Source organism: Rosa rugosa, chromosome 1 (genome assembly GCF_958449725.1).
Source record: "Rosa rugosa chromosome 1, drRosRugo1.1, whole genome shotgun sequence".
Lineage (NCBI taxonomy): Eukaryota > Viridiplantae > Streptophyta > Magnoliopsida > Rosales > Rosaceae > Rosa > Rosa rugosa.
In genome coordinates, this window is record NC_084820.1 from 55,873,740 (window position 1) to 55,896,273 (window position 22,534).

General features: G+C 38.9%; 4 protein-coding genes across 7 annotated transcripts; 3 read left to right on the top strand and 1 right to left on the bottom strand.

The window, feature by feature from the left end:
• The first annotated feature begins 3,269 nt into the window (after positions 1-3,269).
• Positions 3,270-7,748, top strand: LOC133725565 (ubiquitin-conjugating enzyme E2 34-like). 3 transcript variants are annotated; one of them, XM_062152854.1, is made up of 10 exons: positions 3,270-3,429; positions 4,213-4,354; positions 4,794-4,848; positions 5,647-5,685; positions 5,919-5,982; positions 6,124-6,185; positions 6,280-6,319; positions 6,434-6,461; positions 6,847-6,938; positions 7,191-7,748. In XM_062152854.1, the coding sequence occupies exons 2-10, from the start codon at positions 4,298-4,300 to the stop codon at positions 7,474-7,476; spliced, it is 723 nt and encodes a 240-aa protein (XP_062008838.1). In that variant the 5' UTR covers positions 3,270-3,429; positions 4,213-4,297; the 3' UTR covers positions 7,477-7,748. The 3 variants fall into 3 exon arrangements, with proteins under 3 accessions (XP_062008838.1, XP_062008839.1, XP_062008840.1); XM_062152855.1 differs by lacking the exon at positions 3,270-3,429 and adding an exon at positions 3,448-3,696; XM_062152856.1 differs by lacking the exon at positions 3,270-3,429 and adding an exon at positions 3,448-3,665.
• Positions 7,749-8,619: 871 nt separating this feature from the next.
• LOC133742092 (uncharacterized) lies at positions 8,620-10,090 on the top strand. 2 transcript variants are annotated; one of them, XM_062169782.1, is made up of 3 exons: positions 8,620-8,896; positions 8,988-9,078; positions 9,281-10,090. In XM_062169782.1, exons 2-3 carry the CDS (start codon positions 8,995-8,997, stop codon positions 9,686-9,688), a joined length of 492 nt encoding a protein of 163 aa, XP_062025766.1. In that variant the 5' UTR covers positions 8,620-8,896; positions 8,988-8,994; the 3' UTR covers positions 9,689-10,090. The 2 variants fall into 2 exon arrangements, with proteins under 2 accessions (XP_062025766.1, XP_062025773.1); XM_062169789.1 differs by lacking the exon at positions 8,620-8,896 and having other exon boundaries at positions 8,904-9,078.
• Positions 10,091-10,871: 781 nt separating this feature from the next.
• On the bottom strand, positions 10,872-12,545 carry LOC133742109 (RING-H2 finger protein ATL3). The gene has a single exon (XM_062169796.1). The coding sequence runs from the start codon at positions 12,090-12,092 to the stop codon at positions 11,175-11,177; it is 918 nt and encodes a 305-aa protein (XP_062025780.1). The 5' UTR covers positions 12,093-12,545; the 3' UTR covers positions 10,872-11,174.
• Positions 12,546-17,920: 5,375 nt separating this feature from the next.
• Positions 17,921-19,157, top strand: LOC133730920 (uncharacterized). Its single transcript, XM_062158424.1, has 2 exons — positions 17,921-18,210; positions 18,563-19,157. The coding sequence occupies exon 2, from the start codon at positions 18,564-18,566 to the stop codon at positions 19,155-19,157; it is 594 nt and encodes a 197-aa protein (XP_062014408.1). The 5' UTR covers positions 17,921-18,210; position 18,563.
• The last annotated feature ends 3,377 nt before the right edge of the window (positions 19,158-22,534 follow it).

Below are 22,534 nucleotides of genomic sequence, written 5' to 3' on the forward strand. Positions count from 1 at the left end.
AAAAGACAAGCCAATTGCTATTGATGTGAATCTGTGTACTTTTGGATTCTGGGCTTATGATTGTGCTGAGGAATTGACCATGAGAATAGAGAAGGCTGCGATTATTAAATCCTCACATTCTAATTCTAAAGGATGAATATTAATAGTAGTTCCAATGATGTAGAAGCACAATGAACGTGAGGGATTGGCTTCGTGTGATTGCAGGATTGGCTTCGTGTGATTGCATCTAACAAGGACCACAACCTGTATGAAGTTATGAATTGAGATACTTCAACATTGCAGCAGAGAGAAAGTGTGAAAACCTTTTGGCTTAGAGAGAGATACAGTATATGGATTTGACAAATATAGCCCTGCCTATTAGACGTGTGAGGTTCAATTGCCACATTTAAACGGAGAAAACAGACGGAATGACTAAAGTGATATACGGTGATATAGTTCGATGACCAAAGTGAAGTTTTTAAAAGTTGGATGACCAAAGTGTCGAGCGAAACATAGTTCGATGACCAAAGTGATATTTCTGCCATATATATATATAAAGACTTAAATGGATATTTAAAGATTTATTATAATTTATTAATAAAGAATGATAAGAATATTATATAAAAATATATTTTTAATTCTCATTGCCCATTGCTCATATCAAAGGCGAGAACCCGACCTTTCTTCTTTTCACTTCCAGAGTTCCAATTATCATTCCTCCGCTTCACTTTTCAATTTGTTCAAAAATCAAGATCCCAACAAACCCAATTGTCCAAATGAGATCAAAAGGTGAAGTCTTTGCTGGGTTTAAGATTTGCTCTTCCTTTCAATTGAATTAATTCGTTCAGTGCATGCCCGACACCGCCGACGGCCTCGGTCTTCATCTTTGCCAGATCGTCTTCGCCGGCGTTTCGCTCGCCATTATGGCCTTCACCAACGATTTTTTTCCTCTGTTACAGTCTTTCAATAATGCTTGTTGCTTTTGGACATTCGTGGTTGTTCAATTTTTGGTTTAAATTTCAAGTCTTTGATTGTGGTTGTGGTCTTGCAATTATATCAGCAACCTTGTTGCTGCTGTTTTAAAGGCAATCAGCGATGTGTCTCGTGATCCAAAAGGATGACGAAACTTAGAAAAGGCGATGTCTCGATGATTGGATTCCAAGATCTGATGGGGAAGAGAGAGAGATTCCAACGCCCGCGCCCAGCAAAAACCAGCAGTAGACCCGCCTAGCCTGACCGCCCAAGCGCCTAGTCGCTCTCCTGGGCCGTCTAAGCGGCCGCCCATTCCTTGCCCGCCCACAAGCTCCGATTTTGCATTAGTCGAGTCGGAGAGCTGCCTTCCAGCGCCTAGACGGCCTGGGCGGCCGATTTTTAGAACATTGGTTGTGTAGGGCTAGTCGAGCTTTGTGCCTCTATGTGCACTCAAAGTGCCTTGTCTGCGTGAAGCTAAGTGTCGCCAGATTTATTCTCCGGCAGCAACATAGTAGGAAACCTGTGCTTTTGGTAATTATGCTTCGTCTGTATCGAGTTATCTTTCCGTTATGTCAAAGCAAATAGAGTCGCCAGTAGAGCGCTTTTTGCTAGTTGGTACCTAGTTGAATACAGTCATTTGGTAGAGACTCATGATAGTATTTTTGGATGTTCTTTAAATACTTGTTGTAATCAGGGATTTAGGCTCAATGTCCCCCTTTGTTCTTAACAGTTTCATTAATCAAGCCTTGAGGGCAGCCGCATCAGCCCTTTATTAAAAAAAAAAAAGATCAACACTTCAGTTCTAGAATCTTAGCGACGTGCCAGTTGCCTATAAAGTTAGAGTCCACAAGTTCTGTGTTTCATATATTTGATCGATCGCCTCAAATAAGGGTCAAACATCGTGGCTTCCTCCTGCTCATCTGCTAGCATTCTCTTATCGTCCTCACTCATCTTCCTCCTATTCCCGATGATTATCTCTCCCAGCTTTGCCCAACAACTTCACGGCCGCCTACTCCTCAATAATACTCCAGTTCCACAAGGTTCTACGTACTAAGGCGGCTCAGGCTCACCAGACTAGTTTCTATGATATTCTATCAACTCTGTTAGTCCTCGTTCTCATTCTCTCATCTTTGCTCAAGTTGATTAATTTGCTCAAGAGACAAGAGGCCGTCACGTACTACCGCTCCACCTCTACAAATCCACCATGCCGACTTTCTTCTCCAGCAACCTGCCGCTGCCAATCTTTTGTCGACGTCACGTCACAGTACCCGCCCGTCCACCCCAATCTTTTTGTCATGCAGCAGGCTCCTTTGGCTGCTCCCCATCCTCGATCATAATGTCCTACTCAGCCTCAGTTTCAGAGAACACATCTCCATGGATGCTCATGATGATGTTGGTATATATTGATCTCCTGTACGTACGTACGTACATACTTGCATGCTTGCATGTATCGCATGAAAATATAAGCTAGCATTCTTACTTTTCTCTCTTTTTTGATTGTTTCAACATCTGTTTCTTGTTCCTAGCTAGCTTTCTGTATGCAGTAACATATGTACGTAGCATTATGTATATATGGATCATATATGCGTATGTTGGTTTTTGTTTCATCTTCATCAGATTCGTTTTGGAATGGTTCTTCATTTTCAGATTGGGAAAAAGATATAAACAGTACCTGAGGTAAGACCCATTCTAAATTTTTGTACCTAATTTTTGGAAACTATCATTTTAGTACCTGGAGTACCCAATCCAACCCAATTTTCGTACACGCCGTCCACGACGACGTTAACTCTTCTGACAGCTGGCATGATTTAAAGAGGCCACGAGAGGAGCAAGTTAACGCCGTTATGGACGGCGGGTACGTATGTTGGGTCGGACTGACTATTTGGGGTATCAATGTGATAGTTTCGGAAAGTTGGGTATGAAAATTTAGAATTGACCATAGTTGGAGTACTGTTTGTATTTTTTTCCCTTTCAGATTAATGATTGGACTTCATGTCATGACTCTTGGTCAATTCTTAGTGAAGATTCAAGTCTTTCTGTAAACTCAAGCGGTGAAGGAGGGTGAAGATTAATACTCAGACTAGATTAAGGATTTAATCCTCCGTAAGTAAACAAAGAAATAAAACTTGTCATTCTTGATAAAGAAAAAATGATTTTACAGAACTAATCTCAAAAAGAAACTAGTGTCCGCTGTGTCGATCACAAAAAAGTGAAATTTGGGGAAGGCGGGGCATAATAGTCAATTAATTTGGACCCCTTAAGTATGTGGTCCTCTGGAAGGACAACCTATAAGTCGACCACACCCAATCCCATGACACCGTTACTTGGACAAAAGGTCATACGACGTCGTCTTCTCCTTCCATTTGGGAATTTGGGACAATTTGTAAAAAACAAAGGGGAATTGTCTGCGCTGCCTAACGCGTACATACATGTGCGATCGGCCTCTTTCGCTTATCCCCAATTCCCCGATCTCCTCAGGTTCTCCTCCAATTTCCACTATTTCTCACACCGATCTATCTTTCTCTCTCTGCAATTCTGCTCTCTGTCTAATTTTTGTTGATTTTTTTTTTTTTTTTTTGTGTTAAATTGTGAGGTTTCGATTACTGGATCGGATTCATTAGGTTTTTTGGCGATTTTATTTTGGGATTTTTCACTAAAACCGTAAAAAGATTGAGAATTGGATGGTGAATTGCTGCTGGGGTTGAGTAGATGAGGTTATACTTGGAATAGTGATTTGAATGTCATGTATGGGCACTTTGATATCTTTTTGTTTTTGTTTTTGCACTTGTGTCAGATTAATACTGAGAATGTTTAGCTCAGATTTTTTGCTATTGATTATGAAAAAAAATATATATATATATCTTGATTGGGAATTATTTCTTACTGGGTAGGAAAATTGTGTTTGGGAATTATTTCCTTTGAGAAAGTATTGATCAAGGGAATTGGTAGGAAGATAGCTTGTTGAGATAAAATTGGTGGGATTTCTTTCCTAGGGGTCGTGTTAAGAATCTGAATTGATAGTTTATGATGGGGTAATAATGTTGGGAGATAGAGATATGGCGACGTTCTGAATTCAGGAGTATGAAAGATGAGGTAGATTGTTCAAAGAAGGACTAACAAACAAGACAGAAATTGGACTGAGATGCTTATTTCGTGAACAAAACTTGATATGTTTTATTCCATGCTCAGTGTAATTAATAGTGGTTCTACTCTATGTGTCGAATTCAGTTCTAATGTGTTATTCTTGTCTATGTTTATCAGAGAACTGGTAATAACATTTGCGACCAAAGAAGTTAAGCATTGAATAGGGGCTTTATTTGCTACCTTTTAAAGATATTATTGGGAGATGGCAGAGAAATCATGCATCAAGCGCCTACAGAAGGAATATAGAGCACTGTGTAAGGTGTGCCTTCTTTTGCTACTGAACCAGTTGTCCATTATCTGGTATAGACTGATAGTCGTCCATATCATTTACATCCTTTGAGTACTTCTTGTTTAGCTACTGTGTATATGTCTTGTTTCACTTAAATATCAGCAAGTGGTTTTAAAGTTATCTCTTGGTCCTCTTAATAATCAGCTGTAGTTACAATAACTTATTGTATGGTAAATCTTCTCTTGTTTTCTTTTAGCTTGTTTCTGGATCATACTGTCCTATGTGCTGTCAATTGCTGTAACTCTTGTATTGTTGAAAGAATTGGTAGTGTTGATTTTGTTATTAGATTTGATAATTATGGAATTATATGCGCGTTAATTTAATAATGATGCCTCCTTCTGGTAGCCTAGAACTTTCTTACATATATGTCTTCTGGATGGTGCTAATTGTGTTGTTTGCGGATGTGTAGGAACCAGTTTCTCATGTTGTGGCCCGTCCTTCCCCAAATGACATTCTCGAATGGCGTAAGTTAACTGACAACTGGCTTCCTTTAAAGTCCAGTAGATTTCTTCGGGATGTTAAATTATCAATTACAACCACACTTCTCTGAAAGAAGAGGGCTTCCAGTACTATTTTGGTTAATCTTTATATAAGCAAGAGTTTTGGTCTTTGACTATTCTTACATTTGATGAGTAAAGAATGTGGAACATACACGTGAACAGGATTTTGTCAGTTTGGGTTTTTGCTCAGTGGAAAACGGGATTTTGGGTAGCCAAGTTTTCTTTTTTAATGTGGATGGTTGAGTACTCTATAATCTAACTATGTGTGGTCCTTTCGTGATTTAAATTCGTTTTCTACAACCAGTGATATCAGATTTTTATTGCTTAATGTTGGGATTTAGGTGAGATGGGGATGGAGACACGGGCCATGGGTTTTTTCTGTTTTGAGGAATTTATAAAATTTATAATTTAACAGCGATCCTTTGTCACCTTAGTAAATAAGCAAGAACATAGAATTTGTTTCTTCGTCTATATAAAAAAATAAATAAAAACAAAAATATTGGGGAACGATGGGAACTGAACCAGGTTTACAGTTAAAAACTATTTATTCTATCTATGTCTGTAAGTTTAATATTCATGTTTTGGGGGTTTGGGGATTGATCTGTAACCATCCTGGTACCTTTTCTCTGCAAATCCCCGAATTGGAGAATCTAAAGTAAGAAGCTACTAAACCTGGTTTAAAGTGTAATGGGAACAGTTATGTAAATGATGTCATTACATGTACTTTGGGACTTTTATTCATCTTTATATCGGATGTTTCAGATTACGTTTTGGAGGGAAGCGAAGGAACACCTTTTGCAGGTTTGTCTATGCTCTCCTTGTTCTCTCTCTGATGTGTGATATTGGGTAGCATCTGTTGCACTTTCCTATGATTATTGTTATTATTTTCATATGTTGGGACTTGAACCTGGGACCTCATCCAGCATTTTGGAGTTGTGGAGACAAATGCTACAATACCAAAATGTTTTAGATAGTTCTTTATCCTATTTGATATAACGCTTATTTATTATGGGAATTTGTTCTACTCATTATAGGTGGATATTACTATGGAAAGATCAAGTTTCCTTCAGAGTATCCCTATAAACCACCAGGAATCAGGTATCTAGTTTTTACCAAATTTCTCCTGCAAAGATAGATTCTATTTATGTATATGAGGCATCTGTTTTTTAATTGAATATGCAATTGTCTTCTCTGTGCATGTACTGTTGGTTTCACTTACAAGTTTGTTCCTGTTTGTAGCATGACTACTCCCAATGGACGATTCATGACTCAGAAGAAAATTTGTTTGTCTATGAGCGATTGTAAGTTCTACAGAGGTCGTTTTAAGGATATTTCATATTTTATTTTTAAATGTTCTAGATAATTTATACCATGTCAACATATGCTCCTGTGCAGTTCATCCTGAAAGTTGGAATCCAATGTGGTCCGTGTCAAGGTTAGACTCCTCTGGAATTCAGAGGAACTTCTTTTGTTTGCTTTTTCTTTATTAGCAAGCTGCATATATGTTAAATCACTGTGCTCCACTAACATCTGTTCTTTACAAATGCAGCATACTTACAGGGCTTCTTTCATTTATGGTGAGTTTATTGTTGCTTTTTGAATTTCTTTTTTTTCTGTGCTTAATTTTGCCATTGTTGTTTTTCTCTGTCTGCTTACTTTTACATGGCATTTGGCAAATTACATGTCATAACTTAATTGATGATTTTGTATATAGAGAAATTTTCTGATCTATGTCCCTTCTCTAGGTTTCAGTAGTTCAAGGAACATACTTTTGTTTTTCATCTTAAATGTTATTATATATATTTCTCATACTTTTGTTTTTCATCTTAAATGTTATTATATATATTTCTGTTAGTTTGAATCTTCATATATAGACTTTATAGTTCCAATGGTTTGGAAATGCCACGTCCTTGTGTTGGCACATGTTTGAGGCTTATGTTTCAACTTATTTCACTTGTGCAGATGGACAACAGTCCTACAACTGGCAGTGTGAACACTACTGTAGCTGAGAAGCAACGTTTGGCAAAGACTTCTCTTGCTTTTAACGCTAAGAAGTATGTTCATCGGACCAGATGCAGTTTGTTCTATTTTTTTTTTCTTCGATAATGTAGGCCACACTAAGGGCTAATAGTAAATGTGCTCAAATAGGCAATTTCTGCGGCCTGCCATTGTTATATATCTATCTGGCAAATGCAAGATTCTTGTATAACTGTTTAAAAGCTGCTTTACTCATGTTAGTTGTAAATACTAGACATCAATTCAGATTGGTTGTTCCACTAATGTGAGCAAATTTTCTGTCAAACCAGTGTCACATTTCGCAAGATGTTCCCGGAGTATGTGGAGAAGTATAACCAGCAGCAGCAGCAGCTTTCTGAGCAGCTGAATCAAGAGCAGGTGGCCTCTGAATCATCTCAGGAAAATTCCAAGCCCTTGTTGGAAAAGGTTGACGATTCCACGGCAGGAGGTATGAAAACAGTAGGTGCCCTAAAGGACACGAGGAAAAACAAAAAGCAGTCATTCCCAACTTGGATGATGTTATTGCTCATTTCTATCTTTGGCGTTGTAATGGCTCTGCCTCTACTTCAACTTTAATATCATACAGCCCGAATAGAAAATTTGTTGGGGTTGATAGACATAAAGCTTTTGCAAGTTGAGATGAGACTCGTTTCAAAATACTCCTAGGTTTATCTTGTATCTATTATAATTTTGTATAGGAGGTTAATACCCAATGTCAGTTGAACCTCTTGGCTGGTGTCTTTTCCTTCTACTTCGATGTTTTTGTTGCACTTTGTCAATGTTCAAACATTAGAAATGTTGGTTATGTTATTTTTAACCTAGTGGAGTTCCCTCTATTTATCTCTCAAGATGATTTAAGTGACCTTTTTATGCCCCTATTGTTAATTGTTTTGTTGGCTTTTATTGGATTAAGATAAGAAAAGGCCCTAAGCCTTCGCGGTGGCATTTATTTATATTGGTTTTGTATCCGTTTGGCTCTAATTCAAATTCAAACCGAGTATGACTATCATGCGTTCTGTTCACACCTTGCTATTGTCTTATTGGTTTGTTCTATGACTTCTATCTTTGTCGAGTAGTTTGACATTTGAAACTATTTAGACATGATTCCACCTTGAGCAAACTCTATCTACAACTTGGAAATTTTTGGACTATTATTGTATCCAAGATAATAACAAGCTTAAACCCACAAACCCCAATTGCCATGTGCTTTTTCCTAATGATTTGAATTCGTGCTTTGTGAAGTGGATGAGGAGAGAGTACAAGCACACTGTATTGCCTTTGATTTATTTTGTATTTAGCCATATTCAAGTAGGGTGGATTGAGGTCAGAATCTCATATTTTTAATCGCTAAAGCTACAAGTCTCACGAAACAAGTCCGCCGCATAGTTTGTAAACTTTTAAGAGAATGTTCAATATATTATAATCACTTGAGTTGAGAGTAACAGAACTATTCTTAAGCACTTGAGCTCCCTATTGTGCGCCATGAATGGAGGAAGAGAAATCTTTCCCTCCTAAATCTTCACCAAAAGAAAGCTTCAAAGCCCCCTCCCCAACATGCGCCGCATTTGTCGCTCATTACAAAAGGCATTTTCTGGGTGGGGGATTATCTCGTAATTAATTATATGACAGGACTCTTAAGTAGTCATTAAACAGTGATTAATATTAATTAATGTTTACCAACTTACTTGTCTCAACTCTCAAGTAACTAAGGCGTTACTACGTTTAGTTTCCAACTACTTAATGAGGATCTTGTCCTGCTTTCTTCCTAAGCACTTTATGCAAGGAACAGCTCAGTTTCAACCACCATTAATTATCAGTATCACCAATATAGTAATTTTGATGAGGGCTTTCTGTGAAAGGTGTGGTTGATCTTTGCCTTCTTCTGATCAATGATTGTAATTACAAAGGACCACTACTATAAGGGTGGTGGTTAAAAAAGAATATTTGATTCAATTTCAGAGAGCTTTCTGCTTGATTGGTCTTTCTCTAGCTGAAGGTACAGAGAGATGAGAATTGTCATTTCATTTTATTGTCTTTACATGTGTGTCATTTGGCTGGTTTAGTTTATTTTGGTGTGGATTATTCAGGCAAAGTATGCAGAAATCTCCTGTTCATCCAAAATATGAGATGGGGTTTGATGGCAGCAATCGATTTGATCCTCAGAATGACTTTTATGAGGTGAGATCATGATTTGATGATTATAAAGACGTCTTCTTTGTGTATATATATGGTGAAGAGTGTTGTTGCTATTGTATTGCACATGGTTAAAGATATCACATCCACGTTTGTCACTTTTATGGTTCTGAAAAGATAGGTTTGTCACTTCTTGATAAATTAAACATTCTCGTTGCTTGTTTTATCTGGTTTTCACTGTGATCAGTTTTTGGAAGAAGCAAAACACTATGCATTAGAATCAGACTTTCAGACATCATCAACTTCCTATCCAGAAGAAACTGGAGAAAGAAGATCAGGGCAAGAGAAGAAGAAGAAGAAATCATGGAAGAAATTACTATTTCCATGGTTGAAAGGCGAGAAGGTGAACAAAACTAGCACAAAATCAGCAACCAAATCTCAAGTATCTGATGCAAGACGGACTAATGTTTCTGGTCCGGTATTTGGCACCGGCAAGGCTCTGGATGGCAGGCTCCGGCGCCCCTTATCCGGGCCTATTAACAGTCTGTTCAGACCAACAATAAGAGCAGATAGTGAGGTACCCTATAAGTGTCTAGACAAGTCCGGCAGCCCTCAAGTTGTTCAAACATATGGCCCTGTGTATCTAGTGAGATAGAGTATCATGAAGAAGTTGTCAATAGGGAATTTTTTCGATCAGGAGTTGTCAATAGGGAATTGAATCTCAAGTTTTCTGCATCTTGGTGGATGTTGACCTGATATGTAGCATTTTGGTGACAAGGAGAAGAAAGTTTGATATAGCATTTTGCTAAAGTGCAATGAACTTCTGAATTGTGCATGCATGTGCTGCGATGGGGAATGCAGTAGGAGATTTGAGCTATCTTAGTTGCGTATTTGAATTATCCAAAGCATGCAATAGGCTAGAGAGAGATTGTACCTAAGTGTTTTGTTCTTGTGTTTCATTGTGTGATTGCTAGAAAACAGAACTTGATATCCTCAGCAAAGTCAGTTTAGATTTTGATCGAATTACTCTGGAAAGTGTTGTTAATGTTCTATTTCATTCAATCTTCCAACTACATCCTCCTTATTTCTATATTCATATTTTCAGAAACCTTTTTTTGGCCATCTGCGTGAATTCTAGTTTTGATTAATTGAACTTGGTTTTTAATAGGGAAACTATACCTGCCCAGGAAAGACTCATATACAATATCCTCCTGCTAAAAGAGATTAATAGCTGAGATCATTAAACTTACCTATATGTGAAGGTTTTTTACATTTATGCAGATACTTCATACATGTTACGCTGCTATTTGGTTAGTAGATTTCAGAAATAGTTAATTCATTAACAACCTAACCATAGACCTCTTTACCAATTGTTTGGTCTGAAAAAGTGATAGCACTATAAACATTACTATAATGCTGTTTTGAGTGTTGACAGAAACATAAAGCCTTGGTGGTTAGCAGGTGCTCTTTTCATACTTTTTTAAATATTGACATGAGGAAAGAATGCAGCAGGGGATGTGATCTGAAAGCCATAGACACACCAAACCCTACATTCTATTATCAAAACAGATTATGCCACCACAAAGACAAAGTAGTTGGTTTTATTGCTTCTGAGGTCACTGGCAAAGAAGGAATTAATTAATGTTTTCAGCAATGTCACAACTTCAAATCAGTTGCACCTACTAAACTGCCAAAGTGATAGCATCCAAGACTCAAGTTTGTATGATTGATATGCTAATCTAACTGAGGGAAAATTCATAAACCCTAAGCCAAGGCTAGCTTCTTGATTCCTAAAACAAACTAGGATTTAAGCTATCAAACCCATAACACGCACTCCATTCAACAATTGTTCCAAGTCTGTTTTTAAATTAAGAGATATACATTAAATTGATAAATTTCTTGTACAACATAGACTCCAGAGACTTCAAGCTCCAAGCTTTGATAGCTTTGATCATCTCCCCCAAGAATAAAAGAACATTGAGCAAATTGACATCATCTCCAAAAGAACCTAATCAATTCTCAGGGATGTAGAATTGGACATACTAATTACCTCAGACCCTCTCAAAGAACAAAATGTTCATGGTCCAAAATATTCCTCTAATATCAACTATGTGCAAATACAGCAATCAATTGCTTCATTCCTAACTTTGTGCTCTCCCTGCTTCAGCATCAACAGCTGAGCTTGGACTACACGGACTTATCCTCCTATCTCGGCTCAATAACCTCTTGAGTGACCTCAACCTCGTTGGCACCGGAGACTTCAAGTCCTCCTCGGCGGCAGCAAACCTGTTATTGCCGGAAGGCGAAGGCGATGCTAAAGATGCCATTGGATTCTCACTCGGTATATCAATCACCAACATTCCCTCCGGTCTTCTAGTATCAGAAGAAGAAGAGGGACAAGGTACTTGAGCTGAAGTCCCTTCCTCCAAACCCGAACCCGGCCCGGAGCTAACCCGGGTCTGGTTCCCCCAGAACAACACATTTGTAGGGAAATTGGGTGACTCTGAAGAGAACCCAGAAGCCAAAGTCTCAGCTGGCGATGGAATTTCAACACTAAGCTCAGAAACAGAGGAATCAGAGCGCGCTACGGTCTCCGGCACGACGGCGCTCCGGCAAAGCGGGCATGTTGAATGTGACTGAAACCACATGTCAATGCACTCAACATGAAATCCATGGTTACATTTGGGCAACAATCTGGCCTTTTCGCCTTGGGCAAGATCAGAGAGACAAACAGCGCATTCCAACCCGTCTTTGAAATCTTGAGGACTGAAGACCACTACAGGCAGAGACTTAAGGACCGAAGGCTCGAGCCCTCGCCGGAGGGTTGGTAGTTCGGATTCCTGGCCCGGAGCGAAGACGAAACGGCGTCGTCGGCGGCCGGTTTGGCGGGTGGAGGAGTTGGGATCTTCCACTACGTTCCACCAGTACCATTTGGCGTAGAGGTGGAGGCAGAGGACGAAGACGACGACTAAGAAGAGGACTAGTACGGCGATCATCATGATCTTTCCGGTGAGTTGTACGGCCTGGGAGTCATCGAGGCCGAGAGATGTGTCTCCCATTGATAAAGGTGAGAGCTTTAGATAGAAATCAGAAGAAATGAGGAGAGCCCAGATGAGAGTTGAGGGAGGAGTTTGATACCCAAATCAAGTTTGAGGCTTTTGTGGAGAAATGAGAAGAAATCAGATGAGGAGTTGGGGTAGATTTCACTACTCAAATCGGTTGTTCTGAGGAAATGGAGCTGAACCCAGATGAGAGAATTTGTGCTACTACCCAAAGGAAGACTTTTTGTGTTCTCTTCCTTGTGGGAATTGGGTTCTTTAAAAATGTGTAATGGGGACAAAGACCAGGAAATGGGGGTTAAATAGGGATGTTGGAAAGGAAGTTGGACTAGTTCTTTGAGGAACTTGGAAGAAAGAGACAGACGTAGCTAGCTATGTAGGGAGAGGCGTGGGTGAGGGGGGTGGTGGTGTTTGGTTCAACTGGAGAGAAGGGAAAAGGATCTTCTACTCCACTTGGGATGACTGAAAACTCAAAGACTTGGACTTTTTTTTAAGGGGAGGAAAAATAAAAGACGACGACGGCTTTCTCTCCTTTAATTGGGTCCAAAAATGAGGGTATACCCTTCTCGGTGCTTTCCTTTCTCTTGACCTCTTTTATGACTTTTTCTCAGTTTTTCGGTTTCTTCCTCTTCGATTTTCATCGGATTCAATAGTGGCGGAAATATGACATGCACCAAAATATGGTAGAACTCTTTTTTGTAATGAAGTTTTTAAGCGATGATTTATTATTGTTAAGACCGGGAGTAGTTATTGCATATATAAGTTATACATATGAGAATTCATAATTGACGAATTGTTGTTTGGTGTATACTAAGTATTCATATTTTATTTATATCTCATGTAGTTTATAAGTTTCTGATCGAGTTTTAAACCCACTTTTTAATTATATAATTTACTGCAATCAACTTGAAAAGCAAGTACAAGAAACAATAATCTCTATGTATTGTCACATTGTGTGTATTTTATAACACAATTTAGAGTATTAAAATATGATAAGTTTACTATTTAGTTTACGATTTAGAGTATTGGATAAGTTCACTGATTTCTATATTCTGTAAGGTTAAAAAGGTGATTTAAAGTATCAAGTCAAAAAATACAAGAATGATGAGGGGAAAAACCAGTTACAAATGTGAAAGAGAATAAGGTTACAACTTACAATCCATCCTCTTGGTTTCAAAGCCTTTTTGAGCGAGTATACCTACAAACATGAATCTTATTTGATCGGTTTATTTATACTTGACCCCCTATAACTTGGTTTTGACCCTCTTCTATAAGACCTTTGTATTTCAGCTTGAGCTTCAATATCAAAATGTCACACTTTATATGTACAAAAATGAAATTCAAATTCTCTCTAGAGTCTAGACAAAACCAGTTTTGGTTCTATATGTATTGGTCTTCTTCTTTCTGGTCAATGTTCAGATTGGTCAATACGGCAATATATATGGAGGTGGAAGTTGGTAATCACTGTAAACTTAACGACCAAAACTCCAAATTCCACAGAATGACCAAATTTGGTTGACAAATATGCCAATGTTTGCATGCATGTTTGTTCAACTTCAACACCTTCTGATTACAAAAGAACATAATACAAACCTAACTCTGAAAGTGATTTGAATTTCAAAATCTTGGGGTAAATAATTCCCAGATTTATTAGATTAATATTGAGAAAACACAAAACTACAGGCTCTGCGGGGGAATCTCCCCAGCATTATCACATGGATCTTGTTAATATGTTTATGTTTTATGAATTGCTTTAACGCAAATCTCAAGGCAAATTATACCTAAACCCTAATCTCTGATCCTACAAGCTGCTCGCTGATTTCCAACTGCTTTTGATGTTGGAGCTAGTCGAAATCTTCTGCACTTTGTTTCTTCGATTACAAGAGATTCTTAGAGCAACTCCAACAGCTTTCCCATATTTTGATTTTTCCTTATTTTAAGGAAAAATGAGTCTCTTTCGCTCCAACAGATTCCCTATAATGATCTCTATTTTAGAGATAATGAGGAAAGAGAAAACCAAATTCTCTAAATTTACAGCAATCTCTAAAATTTAAGGAAAAATTAAGGAGATTCTAGATATTGCTGTAAAATAAGGAATCTGTTGGAGTTGGAGAAGAAAAAAAGCATAAAACTCTGACTTTTGCTTCCTTATAATGCAGAAATTATAGAGAAGCTGTTGGAGTTGCTCTTAGTAATTTACTACGTTTTTGTGGAGGTTGTTTTGTGTTTTTCAATTTTCAAAAATTTGATAGTGAGACAATTAACTTTTGAGATTGAAGTACGAGGAACCCTAAATTTAAAAAAAAGGGGCAGTTTGTCCTACAATGGCTGTGGCAGGACATGATAAGGGAATACAAAATGTTAAGATTAATGGACATTTGCTTTGTTCATATGTTGCATGATAATTTGATCTTTATACAGGTTTCATTTCATAACAGCTTAATATTTTTCAAGTTTAGTGATTGTTTAATAAGAGTGATTTGAATTTTGAAACTTAAGTGATTATGTTATCTAATATGATATCAAAAATGTTAGTCAAAAGATCATGAATTTATGATGTCTTGCATTTGAGACCGTTAATCTCTATTTTCGCTTCTTTATTAATTTTCATATCACGTTCTTAATGATACCTACGTACATACAAGTTAAAATTACGTATGAGTGAACGACAAATTCTTTACCGAATTGAGCTTTTGAAAATTGGAATATAATGATCGTCTTAACGGTAGATTCTACCACATGATTTGAACTATTGTTAATGAATGCATTGCATGAGTTGCAAACAAATATGGAAGGCATTGCACGAGATTAAGTGATCCTCTAAGGCATGATTTGCACTATTTTTTTATTTTTTTTTCAAATGAAAGTCCTATTATTCTTTGCCAAATTAAGCTTTTGAACTATGGTGATCGATATATTGTCTTAACAATACATACCATAACATGATTTCAACTATTGTCTTCAAATGAAAACCCTAAATGAGAAAAAAAAAAATGAAAGCATTGCACGAGTTGGCGATGCTCATGTGATCTACCAGCAATTAATCCTGGTATCTAGCTACATCATGGGATTTGCCATAATTTTGGGCCTTGATTTATACTTAGAATACTCATCACTCAAGTAAAAACACAAATGCTCGGACAAAATGATTGATTCGAAATGATTTTCGTCCTCATTAATAATAGCCATTCATGCCATTCACTAGTTAAAAGCACGAACACATAGATGAATGAGTGCACGTTGAATAATTGATAGCTTTGTCTGTTATCAACGAATCTAACAAAGAAAAAGCAATGAATATGAATTATTGATCGGAACAGATACAAAGTTGCTGCTCCTACTGTCTAAGTATATAGTCTATCATTGCCTCCGGGCCGCAAGGCTTTTATTGAGATCACAGTGAAAAAGATGAAAGCTTTTAAGGTACATCTGAAAACGAAGTAGCAGTTTCAATCTTTTGTATGTTTAAGGAGTAAAAGTTTGAGGGTCATGATGAAATACATTGGAGAATGGAGCCGCACAAACTAATGTCGAGGTTTTCGGGTAAACTTCAAACTCGTTGAAAGTTTGATTGGTACTATGAAGAAATATGAAGCTCAATGAGCTTTCCGTATGGATAACAAGTTTGGATGTGCTACAGTCGGGACATTAAGTATTCTAACGTCTAATAAGTGAGTAAGAAGTCACCTATTGATATATCAAAGAAAATATTGACATGAACACAACAAGAATGACACGGCAAATCTTGCAAAAGTAGAGCACAATATATTATGGAGACAACGATTAAAACTATATGTAATATTAAAGAATTATGGTAAACTACATCATATCAGAAAATAAGTTTAAACACTAATTCCATTGTCCCCCCCTCCCCCCCTCCCCTCTCTCTCTCTCTAAATTGCAATATACCCACAAAATTAAATTGAAAAACAGCCTTAAATGTATTCAAGTAGTGTTGATTCTAGGCGCAATGTGGAAGTTAAAGTCAACCGACACAGTCTCAAGATGTGGTAGAGAGAGACAGAGGGATCATGTTGGACACACAACATCAGTGGTGTTGCTAGAACTTGTAATAAAGGGGGTAAAAAATATAGTTTCAAGTAGTGGCAGATTTAGGATGTAAAATTGGGGTCTAAGGCTTGTTTATAAAAATTTATTTTTTTGGTCGATAATGATTCCAAGATTTCTGAGACTAGATTTTAGAAGAAACTTTAAATAAATATTCATAGTGTTTATACCACATGTGTACAGAGGTGCAAACACCGGAAATACACAACTAAATAGCCACTAAAAGTGGCTTGAGTCTTTACTTTACAAGGTAGGCCCAGGGCCCAACACACATGCTAGTCTCATTTTACCAACTTTGGTAGCCACATCTAGTAAAGAAAAGGGTGACAAGCTCTAACCTACACTATAAATACATGCATCTCCTCTCATTCAAGGTAAGTCATTACTCTTCACTTACTCCTACTTTGTTTATACCCTTACTGACTTAGGTATCGGAGAGTCGAAGGCCGGCAACCCTGGCTGTCCCTCTGACCTATGTTCATGATTGATAGGTATGGATCGTGAAGATGGTAGCCCTCACAGTCATCAATTCCTGTAGATGGAGGCATCCTGACATCGCATCAACACATAGAAAATGTTGTAACTAAAGAAAAAAAGGGAGAAGAAAATGGGGAAGGAGCAAAAAAAAAAGAAAAAAAAAAGGCAAGATTTGAAATTTTATTGAAATATAAATAGAAAATGAGAGTTTCTATTGAGACCTCCAAATTTACTCACTTGACCTCTCATACTCTCTACACCTCATTTTTCCTTTTAAATAAAAGAGTTTGCTCACTAGACCTCTTTTTAAATTCCTAAAGCAACCTTAGTTATATTATTCACACACAAAACAATAAATTACTCATTATACCTATAATTCACTCATTACACCTCCATTCCTCGATTTTTCTCAGGCAGACCCAAAAACTTTACCAAAAAAATTCTAAATTTTTGGTCATGAATTAAAAAATCTTAAATCTATCATTTAATTGAACTAGAAACACACGATTTGACAAAAAAGTTTTCAATTCAGGCTTCACATATATGTAAGGGAGCAACATATATAATAGTAAAGCTTTGAAATTGCATGAATGGTAGCAAGCATATATTTATGTATTTTATTTTTTCATTAATTTATACCATGATCTGTCTAAGATTCTAATTCTTCACTGCAATTCTTATTCCGGGAGTTTTCATAAATTATCTCTTGCTTACTACTTGGATAATAATTCATTCTGAAGAAAGTAAAAGTCATCGATCAACAAAACCTCTGGAACGGGGAAAAAAAAAACTCCCATCCTCCACCAAACCTTAAACAAAGAAAATATTTAGTTGCTTATTATTTATTGTCTATAACTGTCATTTTATAAAATGATATATATGTTGAAGGATATTGACACTTAGTGTGCCTAGTCAAACTAGGATAAGTTCTATAGTTGTAATAGGAGAGGTTTCCTACTCCAAGTTAGATAAGGAATCCTTGTACTCTTAGATTATGCACTTTGTAATCCCTATATATAGGGCTCCTATTCTCTATAATGAAATACACTTCTCTCATCAATCTCTCTCAATACCAATATACTTAAACACGTTATCAGCACGACTCTAGCCAAAAAGCAAAAACCACAAAACAAAACCCAAGATCTTCCTTTACCAAAATTCTGCCGCAAAGCACTTGCCTGCTGCCTTCTGCCTACCTGCGTGCCTACTACCCCAGCAGCCCCTAGCCCGTGCTAGCCGAGCCTCCGCCGCACCTGCCCCGCGCGCGCTCGTCTGCTTGCCAGCGCGCCCGTGCGCCTGCAGTCCTGCTGCCTGCCCTGCCAGCTCGCCCCTGCGTCCGCAGCTGCCTGCTTGCGTGCCCGTGCACCTGCAACCTTGCCTCAAGCTGCTAGCCTGCAGCTGCTCCTGCAGCCCTCTCGGCCATGCCTCATCCTGCATTCTTCGGCAGCAACTAAAATCCTTAACTGCCATCACCACCGCAGCCCCTGCTGCCCCGCATCCGCTGCACGCCTCTACTTAGATTACTTCGCCCCATCACGCCTGCATCGACACGCGCGTGATTCAAAACCAACAAGTAAGTATCCAAAAGAGTAAGTTTTAAAGTTCCTAATTTGAAATTCTTTCTTTTTCTCGGGGACTTAAAAACCTCCCTTCTTCTACATCCCACCTTTCTTATAACGTGGGTTCGATTTTGAGAAAGCGGAATCGTGGGGATTCACGCTATAAACGAACTAAGAGCGTTCGTAAGACTTCGGACTAAGAGCGTCCGCAAGCATCGATTAATGACCTTATAAACATCATTGTTTCGGTCTAATCCAATTTTCTTGGAAATCGATTTCTTGGTAGCATAGCTCGGAAATCTCAATATTTAGTTGTCGTGGAAGTTTTAAACTCCGAAACTAATATATTTTTTCTTCTTATTTTAGGATGTCAAAACTTGACTTTCCTATCCTTGACTCAACTGGCTCGGAATATCATAGTTGGGTCACGGATGTTGAGAATCATCTCACTTCAAAAGGGATCCTACCTGTAATTCAGGCACCAAATCCAGATCTCTTATTCGAGCGTACGGCTACGAATAATGCCACCGCCCTTATTTTGATAAGGCGCCACATGGATAAATCACTCCGATTGGAGTACATGGCAATCAAGGATGCTAGAGAATTATGGGTTGCGCTAGAAGAGCGTTTTGGTAATGTAAAGGATACCCTCCTCCCTGACTTGAAAGTTCAATGGAACAATCTACGATTTGCTGACTTCAAGTCTGTAGCTGAATATAATTCAGAAGTTCTTCGCCTCAAGACCATGTTGGGGTTCTGTGGACAACCTGTCACAGAGCAAGAACTAATTGAGAAAACTCTCTCCACCTTCCCCGTCGCAGCTATTTTGCTATCAAAGCAATACCGAACTGAATTCAATACTGGACGGCTCACGAGGTTTCATCAGCTAATTAATATTATGTCTGTAGCTGAAAAGCATGATAATATCCTCGTGAAAAATTATAAGGCCCATCGGAACTAAGAGCGTTCATGAGGCAAATTATAATAATGCACCCAAAGGAGGGCGCAAGGAGCGGAACCCTAAGAACCAGGGACACAATGGACGTTCTGGTCCATATAACCGCCCTACAAAGGAAGGTACTCGTCAGAATGAAGGACGATCACGTGGCAATACATGGCAACGTGGGAGAGGAGGCCGTGGGGCTCCAGGACGTGGAGGAGCCACCCAAGGCCGTGGGAATGGCGCCAACTCCTATAAGGGACGCCACCCAAGTGCAAACAATGCACCTCAATTAAAGGGAGGAAATCACAATGACATGTGTCATCGATGTGGATCTAGTGAGCATTGGTTCAAACAATGCAAAGCAAGCAAACAATTAGCTGCGCATTACAAGGCATTTAGAGACTTCAGAGAGCATGAAGCCAATCTTGCCGAAAATATACAAGAAGAAGATGGTGATGATGCCAACGTCAATCTCACCATAGCGGACTTCAAATCTGACAAAGAATTGCACAAGGATGCTGCAGATTTTGACTAGTATAGTCCCTTATTTTTCCAAGAATTATGTAATGGCTATTATGCCTTAAATCAATAAAATGACTTATTGTATTAACTTTTTCCCTCTAGGCGTACTCAAGAGTACTTGTGATGTCTAGGCAAGGTTTGATCTGAGAGAACGGTTTTAAAAGTGAGCAACGCTCCACCAAAATCTCGCCTTACCTTACCTGGTCACAACTAAATTGAAATTACCAAACGGATTGAGTGACTACGATTTGTCTACGGTTTGATTTTTATATTGGATTAGATTTTGGTCAAGAAACTTTGATGTAATCATTGGCTATTTTAATAAAGTTTTCGATTTGTTCTATACAATGTCTTGGACATATTTTTAATTCGAACTTTATTATTTTTCAGTATGTTTCCTGGAGAGCTAGAATGCCTCGTGGATAGTGCAACTACACATACTATCCTTCGAAATAGACAGCTATTTCTATGGATGACACCATCTCGATCTTCCGTGACTACGATGGCTGGATCATCTCGATTGATCCATGGTCGAGGACCAGCCCAATTTCTGTTGCCAAATGGCACGAGTTTAAATGTCACCGAAGCTCTTTATGCTCCTAGGGCAGGAAGAACCCTATTAAGCTTCAAAGATATAAGAGCCAATGGTTTTCATGTGGAAACACATTGTGAGAATGGACAAGAGTTCATTTGCATCACCTCTAATGACTACGGACATAATCGAGTCTTAGAGAAACTTATGTGTCGCTCTAGTGGGTTGTACGCAACCACTATTCGAGTCATTGAATCCAACCATGTCATGAGAGATGATTTATGGGATTCCGACACATATAGGCTTTGGCACGACCGTTTGGGACACCCAGGTCGTGACATGATGATCCGTATATTAAAGACTTCACACGGACATCCCTTTTTCAGAACGAAAGGAAGTAAAACTCGAAATTTGGATCAAGGAGGAGCACCTGCGCCTCACGGCGCCTTCCCCCTTCAAGTCCGGCCACCACTAGCCGGCGCCGCCATCCCCCTGCGGCTCAAGGGTGGCTTTGACGCCACCTCTGCTCCCTTGACTCCAATTTCTACTTCTAAAGTCAATTGTGATTTCATGGCTCAACCAAAATCCTCATTGGTTATTCCTAAAGCCCATTATTCGTTCTGCAAAGCCTGCTCTTTAGCAAAGTTAGGATCGAGACCATCCTATGCAAAGGACACTAAAGTAAATATACCATTCTTGCAAAGAATCCAAGGTGATATTTGTGGACCTATCCAACCACTATGCGGACCATTTCGATATTTTATGGTGTTGGTTGATGCATCGACACGCTGGTCACATGTCATGCTATTGTCCACAAGGAACACTGCATTTGCTAAACTCCTAGCACAAATCATTAAGTTAAGGGCTCACCACCCTGCTCATCCTATTAAGTCTATAAGATTAGACAATGCTGGAGAGTTTACATCAAAGACTTTTGATGATTATTGCATACCCATTGGGATTGATGTTGAACATCCTGTTCCTCATGTTCACACCCAAAATGGTCTCGCAGAAGCCGCCATTAAATGACTACAAATGGTCGCTAGGGCATTGGTAATGCGCACCAATCTCCCTATTTCTGCTTGGGGCTATGCAATATTGCATGCAGCTGTGCTTATTCGTCTGAGGCCCACTGCCACTCCACCATTTTCTGCGTCCCAGATGGTAACTGGGTATGAGCCTAATGTCTCACACTTACGCATATTTGGGTGTGCAGTATATATGCCTATTGCGCCGCCACAGCGCACCAAAATGGGTCCTCAACGACGATTAGGCATTTATGTTGGATATGATTCTCCAACGATTATCCGCTATATAGAACCCTTGACAGGCGATCTCTTTACCGCTAGATTTGCGGATTGTCACTTCGATGAGACAGTCTTCCCGTCGTTAGGGGGAGATAAGAACATAAATGTTCAACAGGAACGACAGGAATTGTCGTGGTCTGTCCCCACTTTGTCTCATCTTGATCCCCGAACCGCACAGTCCGAAATTGAAGTGCGGAGAATCCTCGATCTTCAGAACGTAGCAGAATCGATGCCTGATGCGTTTTCTGATATCGCTAAAGTGACGAGATCACACATACCTGCTGCAAACGTGCCTGCAAGGATTGATGTCCCTAAAAGTAGAGGACATGACGCCAACTCAAGAATGCATGAGCATGGCGCCAACGTCCCATCTCTAAATGATGGTGACGTTATGGCTAGGCCCACGGCTCCCGCCAGGAAGCGCGGGAGGCCCATAGGTTCGATGGATTCTCGCCCAAGAAAGAAAGCGAGTTTGGCACAAAATAATCCATTAATCATCGATATAAATAATCCATCTCATGAGAATATTCCGGATTATGGTTATGTCCAAGAGACATCATTGGGGGACGCTCCAATGTCAGAACCAACTCCAGAGAATAGAGAGATCTCCATAAATTACACTAGTGTACATGAGATGATGGATAGAAATTCTATGGCGATTGATGATGCATTTGCATATCATATTGCGAAAGGGATTATAGAATATGATGATATCGAACCTCGCTCTGTTGAAGAATGTCAACGAAGAGCAGATTGGCCTAAATGGAAAGATGCGATCCGGGTTGAATTGGATTCACTAACAAAGAGACAGGTATTTGGGCCTGTAACGCAGACACCCCCAAGTGTAAAGCCTGTTGGCCATAAATGGGTCTTTGTTAGAAAGCGTAATGAGAAAAATGAGGTGGTAAGATATAAAGCCCGCCTTGTGGCGCAAGGTTTCTCACAACGCCCTGGAATCGACTACGAGGAGACATATTCTCCCGTAATGGACGTTATAACGTTCCGCTACCTTGTCAGCTTGGTAGTTTCCGAAA